General features: G+C 42.7%; 1 protein-coding gene across 1 annotated transcript in view; it reads right to left on the reverse strand.

Annotated features, from left to right (window-relative positions):
• Nucleotides 1-1,207: 1,207 nt before the first annotated feature.
• Nucleotides 1,208-12,783, reverse strand: part of MFHAS1 (multifunctional ROCO family signaling regulator 1) — a 49,788-nt gene continuing 38,212 nt past the window's right edge. Inside the window, exons 2-4 of the mRNA XM_081176193.1 lie at nucleotides 11,111-11,393; nucleotides 8,887-9,293; nucleotides 1,208-4,342 (exon numbers count right to left, since the gene is read on the reverse strand). Coding sequence (XP_081032319.1) covers nucleotides 11,263-11,393 — 131 coding nt within the window. The 3' untranslated portion in view covers nucleotides 1,208-4,342; nucleotides 8,887-9,293; nucleotides 11,111-11,262. The remainder of the gene's footprint in view (nucleotides 4,343-8,886; nucleotides 9,294-11,110; nucleotides 11,394-12,783) is intronic.

A 12,783-nucleotide genomic window follows, 5' to 3' on the forward strand; every position in this document is an offset into this window, starting at 1 on the left:
GTGCAAAGGTATAACCAGTTCATAAAACACAAAAAACTTGTGTTTTAGAAAGGTTAAGAGTGTAGCGACTTTATACACTTTGCTGTATAATGCAGAAAAACCCTGCTTGTTTGTTTTTTATCTCACCATCAATTTATAACCCGTAAATGTAATAGCTTTCCCACTAGATGCTTCTTTAAAAAATTTATGTTAGTATTGCTTGGGGTCATGTTTTTCATCAGTTTGTAGAAGATCTGCAATGTAGGGAATTTAATTCCATCTTTCCTGTCCAAACCAACAGGGTTGTCTGCATAAGGCTCTGATCACAAAAAATCTGGAGGGCATATGATGGTATTTGGGAATCTCGTGGAAGGGATGCATGCAACAGCCCTGCAATTCGGATTCACATTTATGCAAGCCAAAAACAGTAGTAGCAGGGCATTTCTCCAACTTCAGGAAAATCTAAACTGTCTCTCATTATTCAGTGGAGTCATTCTCCTCAGATTTACTGGTGGAAGTCTCTTGAAAACCACATTTTGTAATGTGGATGTTTGCCTCCACAAAATTAATTTTTCCGTTCTGGATTTGTCCCATCACTTCCTGTAGGCAACAAGGAAAACCTTGATCTCTAGAATGCAATTAAAGGGCAGCTATCTACTTTAAAGTTCAGTAGCGACCGCTTCCTACAAAATTACATTCTCCATATGTGTATTCATTCCTAGAGAGACATTTGAATCACTGCTGGTTTTTGTATTTTCAAAGGGAATTTCAGCCATTGCTTCTTTGCCCTGGCAGGACTTGTGCTGCAATCTGTGATCTTTCTGCACAGAGTATAACCTAAACTACTGCAAGTCTCCACAATGCCTCAGGCATTCCAACAGCAAACTTTACGTCATGCCCATCATTTCTTTTGGTTAACGTGCGGCCAAAACAAGAGTTCAGCTTGAAGTCAAAAGCTTGCTTACTACTATGGCTTTTAAATTAATCCCCCAGTAAAGGTATTATGGTACTGATCGTTTTATTCTAATTTTATTGTGCACACTGCCTAAGAGTTTTACAATTAAGCCATCTGTAAACCTTCCTTAATAAATAAAAAGTACTGCTGTTCACATTTTGCAGTGCAAATTTGGAAAGCGGGGAAAAAGAAGCCTGCTTCAACGTATTTATTAGTGGCCTGCACAGGCAAAAATACAAATCACAGTTCTGTCAATAGATAGTCAGAGAAAACTCAAGTTGTAATATTACTTTTATTCTCAGGTTTTCATCTTGGTGAGAATATTTTTTCTTCTTTTTTCTTTTTTCTTGTAAAAAAAGAAGTCTGTGCTGTAATATGGAGAATTAACAGATAAGCTATAAGTATAGCCGCCGCCGCCCCCCATGCCCCTTGCTGAACAATCACCACCCATGTTACACCAAACACCCCTTTTTTTTGGCCTTCCAGAAGTGAATCAAAGATGGGTCAAAGGGAAGAGAATCTTTTGAGGAATTAAAAACAGCACACGTTTTCTTTGGCAGCACTGCGGTGCATATCCAGGAAACAGCTTTTCCTGTCATGGAACCTAGGAATAGAAAACGTGACTGATTCCAGGGGCAATTCTCCAGCAGTTTTAAGAGGAATAGCTTGATTGATTTTTTTGTGCCTCACAGAGCAAAACCTCACCCTCTTCCCAGAAAAGCTGGCAGAAGTCTTCCGCCGATACTACCACAACAGGATCTTGTCAAGACACTCTGCCAGCCAAAATATCTTTGTCTGGCTGCAGTGTCTGTATTGAAATGTCCTGCATAGCAAAAAAATGATTTTTAAAAAAATTATATTTGCTCTTAAAAGTTCTCAGACAACTGCAGCAAGTGTTTCGCCTCAGCCGCTCCAGTGCGATGTTGCTGAGCATTTTTAGCAAATAGCCTGAAAAACATGAATGACTGAATGCCACCCATGTTTAGGCTGACATCAGGAAAGAGTCAATCTCCCATTGCTGGCAAAGATCTACTTTAACAGGTGCAAAAAAAACCCTTCATTTTGGCCTTGAGAGGGAAAACTCATGTCAAGTTGTGCTCCTCCTTACAGAAGTCAGAGCTACCTAGAAAGTTGCACTGAAGAATGAAGGTACACTTAGAAAACTCATCTCAACTAGTATTTGCCAGAAATTCAGTGGTGCTGAAGCCTGGTTAAGCACTGCTGTTTTGGCACTTTCCCACAGAATGACCAAGTTTTGCTCAAGCCTACTTAAGGCAAAAATAAACAATACATTTCTGAAGCCCAAACTATTTTACTAGGTGATGTGGCACCGAAATCTGCTTGGGAATGTCTTCTTAGCACATGCCCCTGATGCGCTAAGGTAATTAAGATCTGGGAATGTTCCACTTAAATTCACACTAGACCTGAAATGGCCCACAAGACCCAAAATACAACAGAAAACTGCAGTTAATCCCCCAGTTAACCTTTTTGTACACAACAGTTGTCGAATGGAGTGACTCTGAAGCGGGGGGGACGGGACATCTTTCAACACACACCAACAAAAATTAGCCACTGGGATTCAAAAGCTCACTCATAGCACCAGACACATTTGTTGATTAATGTCTCCTTTTCAACCACTTTTCAAATGAGGTATATTTTTTCCTCAGCTAAACTTAAAATTCAACAGCTGTTTTTATGATTTCCCCATGGAAATCCACCTCCAAGTTGCATGTTAAAATGCCCCAACATTTTTTTAAATGTGATGCTTACTTGTAAGAGTGGATATTACAGATTGCTGGCTGCATTCTTCAAACAAGGGAATAATCTTGAGGTCTGAGAAGTGTGGTTTCCTCTGCTCTGTGGCTTTCCTGAACCATTCCAGTAACACCAAAATCTTCCATCGATGCGCTGAAGGTAGACTGTGTTGCAGGTTTGGATGGTGGTGTCGTAATTAAGTTTCCTAATCTAGCAAATGTGGCACAAATGCTGCTCTAACCATATGGGCAGAAGGTGCTACCATTATCAGAATGGCTTAAAGTGTAGTGCCATAACTATGCATAACTCAGGCGATGTTTAAAGTGGGGCCCAGGCTAATATATTCTTTTGAAAACAAACCACGTTTTGTAGGACGCTGAACCAATCCCCACCCCAGCATGAGGGACATTATGAATAAAGCCAGCGCGATCCATAGTCGAGAAAAGAAAATTCTGGAACTGAGGTGGTCAAATTCGTTGCAACATGAGCTGCATTTTAGCTGCTGGTATTCCAAGTGCTTAATTTCAATACACCGAAGGTAAACAGGGTCTAGCAATAAAGCCCAATCTTTGTGGCACATTGTCACCAATAGTTGAATTGCTTTCTCTTGGCTCCCAAGTGGCTGGAGGACTGAGGTGTGTCCATCTCCACGCTGCTCTTTGCTCCTTGTCAATCATGTCTACCTCAATTCAATTATTCCATTTTTTTTCCTGGTCAATTATTCTTGGCATTGTTTAGGGATGAATGATTCCTGGCTTACTTCACGGCTGTCCACTCTGCATACTCCACAAAAAAAGTTTAACTAAAGCTGTCTTCCCCTTCTCCACCACGTTGACATGTTCCACCCACAAGAGGGAGAAAACTCTGAACCACATTTGCTTCTTTCAAGTACGGCTTCAACTGTTGCGTGGAGGCAGAGGCATTCCCAGAAGAATCTGTGCTAGTGTTTATTTAGGTGGATTTTACCATGAAACTGCAGTGAAATTGAAGATTGTGTGTGTGTGTGTGTGTGTGTGTGTGTGTGTGTGTGTGTATCTGTGTCTGTGCGTGAAGTGTGTGTATGTGCACAAACCAGGTGTTTAAACAATAGAGACCTACATGCATTGTTTTGACATCACATCCAGAACCCAGCAACTGATTTAGCACAATCTCCATGCTGACCTTTGTACCCAGTGTCAAATTAATTCTAAACTGCATAGATAATTAAAAACTTAGAAAAATAAAGATTAACACTTAAAAAAAACCACACAAACAAATTGCTGAACAGCAGTGAACTTCAGCAGTGATCTTCTTTCACATTTGACAGACTTGGAAACAGAGTGCCCCCGATACTGCTGTCGTCAACGGCAGCTGCGGCTTTTAAACTGCACATTGAACATAATCCCTGAGAAGTTTTTCATCCTACTCTGTTGGCAAGCAGCTCTTCACTAGAGAATGATCCTGAGGCTGAGGGTCGAGTGATGAATCCTTTACTCCACCATTCATTTGCAACTTAATATATTACTTTAAAAACCATTTCACTTCTGGGGTTAAGTTATATGCTCAGTCCCTGGGAAAGCATCCATCTGAAGAGGTATTTTCCAGTTTTGATTTTGCGTCCTTTTCCACAGCACATTACAGCCACAGAATTATGAGTTTCTTCCTATGGGGAAACTAAAAGAAAGAACAAGAGGAAGTTTATATACAAGAAGCAAGTCATAAACATTCCACATATTCATAATTGTCTTCAGGGCTGTCTTTAGCAGATGTGGCGCCGGGGTGCAAATATCCACTCAGAGCCCCCAAATTACCACAGATAGTGTTGGGGTGGCTGTAGCTGCGCACTGCCAGCCATGGGGGGGGGGCGCAACCCTCCCCCATGCCTCTGTGGGAGAGTGATCCCCACAGAGGCTTGGGAGTGAAGTTGCGCCTCTCCCAGGCCTCCTCGGGAGGAGAGCGATCCTTGCAGAGGCTTGGGAAGGAAGCTGCACGCCCGCCAGCCTTATGGTTGGCAGGGCGCAGCTGGCAGGCGTGCAGGGAAAGGGGAGGTCCCCGGCAAAGTCATGCAGCTCCCCCACTTGCTGGGGGGCCCCTGAGAGGCCGGCGCCCTGGCGCAACGCACCACTAAGCCCTATGGGAAAGACGGCTCTGACTGTCATAAGCAGAGCATTGCCTTTGAAGAGCAAAACTTCTCACATTATACTTCTCAAAGAAATTAGGGGCCCTATCCATCAGACAAGGCTAATGTCCCCATTTGTACAAACTCGGGAAGTTACCAGGAAGACCTAGGCAAACACTCCTATTACAGTTCCTATAAAACAGTGTTAAGGAGATGTAAAACCAATTCAAAACACACACACACCTCTCCAAAACCACTTTTTTGTTTTTAGCATTCTCAGATAATGCTCACAGATCCCAGTTGCAGTCTCAGCTAAGGGTGCGTAGGGTTGTCCATCTTGAGTTTTAAAATAAGCCCTGTAATACTCTTCCGCCTGTTTGTGGCTGGTTATCAGTAGCTGGAGTGCAACTCACTTGCTGCTGGTCGATAGCGATGAATTCTCTGCCAGGCCTGGGATGACCAAGTCCTTTAGTAAACCACTGGCATATCTAGTTTCTGCTATCTTGGTAACCAATGTTTCCTGGATTTCCACATAGCTCAGCAGTCTTGTTAGTGCTGAGCTGCTGACTCAAGGAAGTTCCAAACAAAACTGACGGAGGGCCCAATAAGACTATTCTCAGCGAAGCAGCAAAAAGAGAAGAAGTCATCGTTTGCTCCCCAGGCCTCTAAAGGACGGCCAAACAGAACCCACCCAACAGGAGGAAGGAAGAACGCTTCTTGTCTGCAGAGCAACTAGCCTACATTCCATAGCAAGCATTTTCCTTTCTCCAAAGAAGCTCAAGGGGCTTTTAGGAGCTTATAATCAATATCCAGCTGATCCCTGATCCAGACCTTCTTATCCAGATTTTGTGGTGTTATAACTCTGCCTTGCTGAGATTTACTCGACTCCCTCCCTCCCTGCTGCCTCCAACACATTGAAGACAGCAAGCAGATGGAAGCCAGCCTTCAAATTTGCCTCCAAAGCAAACCGAAAGGAAACATAATTTGTGCAGGAAGAGATTGTTCCCTTCAGATTAAACCGAAGACAGGAGCATGTTTTTTAATAGGGGAAAAGGCTGTTCATACAGTTGAAGATACTTGAATATGAAGCATATAGTGTGTGGCTAGCTGAAGCTCACAAACTGGGATACAGATTTGTCCCCACTCCTGCTCACCAGATCGTAGAGTTGGAAAGGGCCCCGAGGGTCATTTAGTCCAACCCCCTGCAATGAAGGAATCTCAACTAGATGACACATGACAGATGACCACCCAACCATCATGTATCGGCAGATATGGCGAGCCTATGGTGCTCCAAGTATTGTTGAACTACAGCTCCCATCTTCCCCGTCCATTTGCCATGCTTGCTGGAACTAATGGGAGTTGCAGTTCAGCAAATATCTAGTGGGCCAAAGATCCCCCAGCCCTGCTCTCCTGTCACCCATTTCCCTCTGCTTCAGGAAATCAAGTTACCATAATTTTCACTCTATAAGACGCACCAGACCACAAGACGCACCTAGTTTTTGGAGGAGGAAAACAAGAAAAAATATATTCTGAATCTCAGAAGCCAGAACAGCAAGAGGGATCGCTGCGCAGTGAAAGCAGCAATCCCTCTCGCTGTTCTGGCTTCTGGGATAGCTGTGCAGCCTGCATTCACTCCATAAGACGCACACACATTTCCCTTTACCTTTTAGGAGGGAAAAAGTGAGTCTTAGAGAGCAAAAAATACGGTAAGTATTTCTGTTCCAAATAATTTATGAAGGAGGGAGGGATGCAATTTATATACAAATGTTACTTTCTTCTTCTTCTTGCTGCTATGTGATATTAGTGTGTTGGTTTTATATTTGATTGGATTTAGCCGATTACGCTCGTGTGATTTTATATGCACTTTAATCTACCGTAGAACCTTTTTAAAGGCAGTAGGGCAGGGTGCAATTTTACCATTGTTATGGTTGAGAACCACATCAGTATGTGCAAGTACATGCTTAGAGAAAGGGCATGGTTATTCTTCAACATGCAAAACTAAGCAGGAAAATCTGCATTTGTTGCATTTCGGTGAATTGATGTCAAGCATTTATTAGTGAGAATTTTCTCCCCAACTCACCTGCCAGCTCCACCGCCCTCCCCACAAACGAAGCCAGGATATACGAAACATTTAAATTATTCTTGAGGACAAAAGAGATCCACTTCTGTCTGCAGACAACAAAGGTTTCTGATCCCCAAGCCTGAGCAGAACCCAGACCTATACCAGGCTAACAAGACAAACTAAGCTTCCAGCTAAACTAGCCAGATAAGTATCTGCACACAAGCGCAGAATAAAAAGGCTGAGTAGACTAGCTGACATTTTTCCTTTCCTTTCATGTGAGCAATTTCATTACACAGTAATGAATTTTTCTCCACCGCAGTCATTTCCCCGCCCTCAATTGTACTGGTTATAAAGCCAGCGTCTAACTTTCAGATAATAATTAGGAATTATTATAGGTAGGGTTGTAAAGTTGTATCCATCTCACTTAATCAACAAATGCTTTAATTAGTAGGTGGCAATTTTAAGCGAAAGGGGCGGCACATTTTAAATGGATGGGGCTGCCTATTAGGAAAACTGTGTAGAGGTCATTTTGCTTTTGGCATTGCTGTCATACGGATGCTCTTTCTTTTCAACACTTAATAGCTTTTGCTTCTTTAATCCTACTTTCTTTTTACTTCATTATCTCAAAAAGCACTTAGTGAAGTTTCAGTAGTATACAAAATTAGTTAAATGTACTAGATTGTAAGTTTGTGGGCAGGGCTTGCCTTTTGTTTTTAATTTTTGTACACTACCTTTGTACATAGTATTATTATTAAATTGGTGACCTAAGCAGCTGGTCATTAGAAGGCAGACAATTAAACAACTAAAATGCTGGAATCTGTGAGATGGAGGATGTGGCATTCAACAATATGTTGGTTTTCTGTCTATTTTGAAATAAAAAGGAGAAAATTTCAATCAAACTGTGCCCCAAACTGAGCTGTTTTATGGAATGAAATGTCTATGTATTTCTCCCTTTTACCTCAACCAGTAATATACTTGTAATAAGCAGCAAGCCGTGACAGTATCAAAACAAAAGACAATCGTTTAATTTTGCTAAGAAAGATTAATTTGGGAACAGATTTTTTGTTCTGCTGCTACTTAAAGAGTTACTATAATAATCAATGTTATCCCTAACTGTAGAATTTGCCAAGGAATAAATGTTATGACCAGCAAAAGTATTCCTCAAGGAAATACCAAGAGCTTGTGAGCAAACCAAAGAAAGCAATCACTAACATTACTAGAGAGAAAAATTAACTGAAAAGCCAGAGCCAGTTAAACTGTGGTAACTTTGGACCCCAATCATTATCCGACAGAATATTTTATCTCAGGCTTGTTCACACATCCACGTATTATCACCTGGACTCTTATATGACTCTTTAGTTAAAATCATGAATGGACTATTTCCACTGAAAAGTACTTTTAGAGTTGACAATGGTAACATGACAATTTCTACCTGCAATTATTATCTCCAAGAGCTCACACACACAAATAAACAAGTGTTCTTTCTATGTTGTATGTAAACTTGCCCTAGAAACGAAGTGCAACCCTTAAACCCAGTGGCATAGTGGGGGGGGGGGCAGAAGGACAGTTGTCCCAGGCGCAAAATTGTTAGGGGTGCAAAATTTCAACACCCAGTGCTAGCTCCATACAGCTGTGTGCTTCCATTGCTGGGCTCTGTTGAAAACAGCTTCTCCGTGTGAACCAGGAAGTGACCTTTCCAGACAACGGGAATGACTCTTCTTTTCTTATCTCTGTGGTTGTAATCTCCTGGGTGGCGCTGTTAGGCAGTTGAATGTGCATGCATACTCTGTCCGCTTCCCTCCCTCCCCCATCCACTCTGTGTGGCCCCGGGCACTGGCAACCCACGCTACACCACCACTGCTTAAGCCATCTTTCATATTGCTTTAATGGCAATCAAGAGATCAGCAGAGAAACTAAGGATATTGTCATTGCAAGAATGGCAGGTCTCTTCCCTGCAGAAAAGGCCAACTGGAGGTGCCTTGCCCTTGCAAACCCAGAGTAAGCCCTGAGGAACACAATGACAAAGTCAAAACTTACCCGAGTTACCAACAGTGCCTTTTCAGCAGATATATCTTTCAGCTGCAGCTGAACAGTGACCACACCGAGAACAATCTTACATTCACCAATGGGTCCAAACAAGTGCACAATACAGGTCCACAGAGTTCTCAATCCCAGCGCATCGCCGTCAGTCAACAATGCTCTTGTTTCCATGCTTACGAAGCAATTAAAACCACCCAGAGTTTTCAGACTGTCGTGTATAAAAGTTCCAAGAGCAGCACAGGATGAGGATGCTTTGCTGTGTTTCTTGCTTCAATAAGCCTCTGGACAAAGTTCTTGGAAACACACCACTCCAACCCCAGCCGATGGTAAGGATCAATTCAGGCAGGCTACAGATTTGTGTCCACCCCAGCGCATAGCCTTTCAGCACACCTGCTCCCATTAATCTGCGTGTTTGAAGAAGACAAAACAGAAAGTCTCAAGGTTCATGGCGCTAAGGATCCACCTTCTCTGTACCATAATATACTTATCCTGCATCTGTACATGTCTATCATCTTCATCTAATACTTTCTTTGTTGCTTTATCTAGCCCGGGGCAACCCAAAGCGACTTACAACCAGACAGACAGATAATAGACCCTACATAAAGGTAAAAGGTAAAGGGACCCCTGACCATTAGCTCCAGTCGTGACCGACTCTGGGGTTGCGGCGCTCATCTCGCTTTACTGGCCGAGGGAGCCGGAGTACAGCTTCCGGGTCATGTGGCCAGCATGACTAAGCCGCTTCTGGCGAACCAGAGCAGCGCACGGAAACGCCGTTTACCTTCCTGCCGGAGCAGTACCTATTTATCTACTTGCACTTGACGTGCTTTCGAACTGCTAGGTTGGCAGGAGCAGGGACTGACCAACGGGAGCTCACCCCATCGTGGGGATTCGAACCGCCGACCTTCTGATCGGCAAGTCCTAGGCTCTGTGGTTTAACCCACAGCGCCACCCGCGTCCCAGACCCTACATAGATTCATTAAAAAACCAAGAGGAAAGAGAAATACATTAAAAACATCCCGCCCACTTCTAGAAGGCCACAGAGAGTTAAAGGACAGAGGCCTGGTCATACAAGAAGGTTTTTAGGAAAGTATTTAGGAAAGCTGTTTGTTTGCTATGCATCTGGACATGCCTTTAGCTACTGCCAACCAAATTTTGCATCGTGGTTTCTGAGCTCAAGGAGTATGTTTCTGCCTGTTTGGATATAACTGGACACCATTTTGAATAAAGATTGTGGGCTGGACCTTTCAAAACTGCACTGATTTTTTGCTTCCTTAAAATTTCTGAGCAATTCCAGGTACGAGGTTGCTAGTGTCAAAATGTATTTGACAGGCAAATCTACCGTGAATCTCAGCGGAGGTTGTCTGAAGAATAACAGGACAATGTATTGGTTGATTTTATTAAAACCCAACCTTACTTAGGCTTATTAAAAGCTAAATGTGCACAAAGCCATTCCATAATGTTGCAATTTGAATAATGATCAACCATCAAGTTGCAACATTATTTTTTAAATTCATAGATAATTTTATTAGGAGGATTTTATAGCTTGGTGCATCGAAAACACGGGACCCTAGCAGGATCTTTGGACTTATTGACAGTTAAAACTGAATGTAAATCACCTAGAGACAGCTCTGTGTTAGGCAATTACCAAACTTATTATTTACTTAACAATGGCTTCATAATTTATTTAATAATGGCTTTAATAGCTTAATAAGTCCTGGTACGTTATGGGAATGAACAAACATTTATTATAAATGAGCAGTTGAAGCAAACAAACCTACGTTTGCTTTGGAAGATATTTCAAAACCGTTTGCAGAACTGCAACTTGCTTAATCCCAATCTAATCTAAACTGGACGCTACTCGTCTGCTCTGTGTATTACTGACATAGTTCTTTCATGCACATGTCAGCAGAGCAGTGTGGGCGCTGGTTCTCATGCAAAAATAAACCATGTGCCGCTAACTGCGAGATGCTCCTTAGTGAGGCTTTTTTTCTGCCGTGGCTGATGTTTGCCCAGAACAGGAGTTGCAAGTGGATTTCAAAAACACAGACAAACGGAAGCTTTTAAGGTGTAAATTCTGCAACATAAATAAATAAGCAAAACAAGGAACCCTCGTAAAATACTCACCCTCCACCAAAATTCAGCTTTGCTGTAGCAATCTAGCCTAAAAACCCAACACTGCAAATACCTTCCCATTCACTAAAGAAAAACAACATAGCTGTACCTTTATTTCCCAAGCTGTGTTGTCCAGGTCCCACCAGTAATCAGAAACATCTCTGGGCTGTACATTTCCAAAAATGCTTAAGAAGGGCTTGTTCGATTAAGGGGTGTTTGGTGTGTCCTTATATGGGGGCAAAGGCAGGTGTCTTCCAGAAGTTACTTGGAACAAGGGCTGATCACTGTCGGCGTAGGGGGGTAAACCAGAGCCACATTCACTCGCTCGTTACCGTTCTTCGGACAGATGATCTCAGTCACTCCCTCTGGCCTGGGCTGACTCAGCAATTCTCCTGCGGAAAACAAGGTAGAGGGTGTTAAGACAGCCACAACACATCTTGCTTCAGGTCTTGAGTCACAAGAAGGGTAAGTTTCCAAGCGTGGATAAGGAAAACACAACTCAAGAGATCACTAACTGCTTGAAGAGACGTAGCGTAATGCAAAAATGTCACCCGACACAACTATCGTATTGACAAACTGAACGTCTGAAGGATTATAAGCAAGACAAAAGCAAGCAGCTGTCATCGCTTTCCCTCTCCAATCACCTGCACCACCAGACAGACGGACTCTAGAGATCTTTATCTAGAATCTGAACATTTAATGCATGCACTCCCAGAGTCTAATGAAAGAAAGGCTAGAGAGAAAAAGAGAGATTGCCATTAGGATTTAGGGGTAGATGGGCTCTGACTCAATGAAGGCTTTAATAAATGAATTAAACTATACCTGCCATGAGCAGAATTGCTAAGAGCCAGACACACAGTCGCACTTTAAATCCCTGCCTAGGTATGTTCCAGTGCAGGGGTGCACTGAATTCAGTCTTCCTTCTCAACGGCCTCGGAAGAGAGCTGTGGAAAGGGAGAGAGGCCCTCCAGAGACCCTCTGCAATTGCACATGCCTTTGGATGCAAGCACTTTTCCTAAATTCTTCTAGGGATCAGACATTTGTAATTTCCCCTAGGAAATTATCTATTTTCAGCCCAGACCTTTCTGTGCTAATGGCTTGCAACCATTTCACCTTCTCAAATTATTGTTTCTTCAGTGCAAACACAGAGTAAATAAAAAAAGGCAGTTGCCTGTTTCTAAGGAGCTGTTGAGCAGCTTTCAACGGTGTGGGAAGATAACAAGAGGGGAAAATAAATGAGAGAATCTATGGTAACAGGATAGGTGAGCAAATGCAGACAGAGAGGTGATTGTTGATGAGGAGGTTTTCCCAGGTAGGCCTGGTATCCAAATGCTGACATTTCCCTCCTTTAGATATTTAATAATCCAAGGTCTTGATCTAAATACCCCCAATAACTGTAGGCTCTCATTAATGCATTCCAAATCTTTTGTTGTATCAGTTCTCCACTGGAGTCTCTTTAGTTTCTTTGGGTTGCATCCAATACTGTTGTTACCTCTTCCAATTCTACAGTTCTATGATTCTATGGAAGTGAGAGCTGGACCATAAAGAAGGCTGATCGCCAAAGAATTGATGCTTTTGAATTATGGTGCTGGAGGAGACTCTTGAGAGTCCCATGGACTGGAAGAAGATCAAACGTATCCATTCTTCAGGAAATCAGCCCTGAGTGCTCACTGGAAGGACAGATCGTGAAGCTGAGGCTCCAATACTTTGGCCACCTCATGAGAAGAGAAGACTCCCTGGAAAAGACCCGGATGTTGGGAAAGATGGAGGGCACAAGGAGAA

Source organism: Podarcis bocagei (assembly GCF_964188305.1).
Source record: "Podarcis bocagei genome assembly, chromosome: 17".
NCBI classification, from domain to species: Eukaryota; Metazoa; Chordata; class Lepidosauria; order Squamata; family Lacertidae; genus Podarcis; species Podarcis bocagei.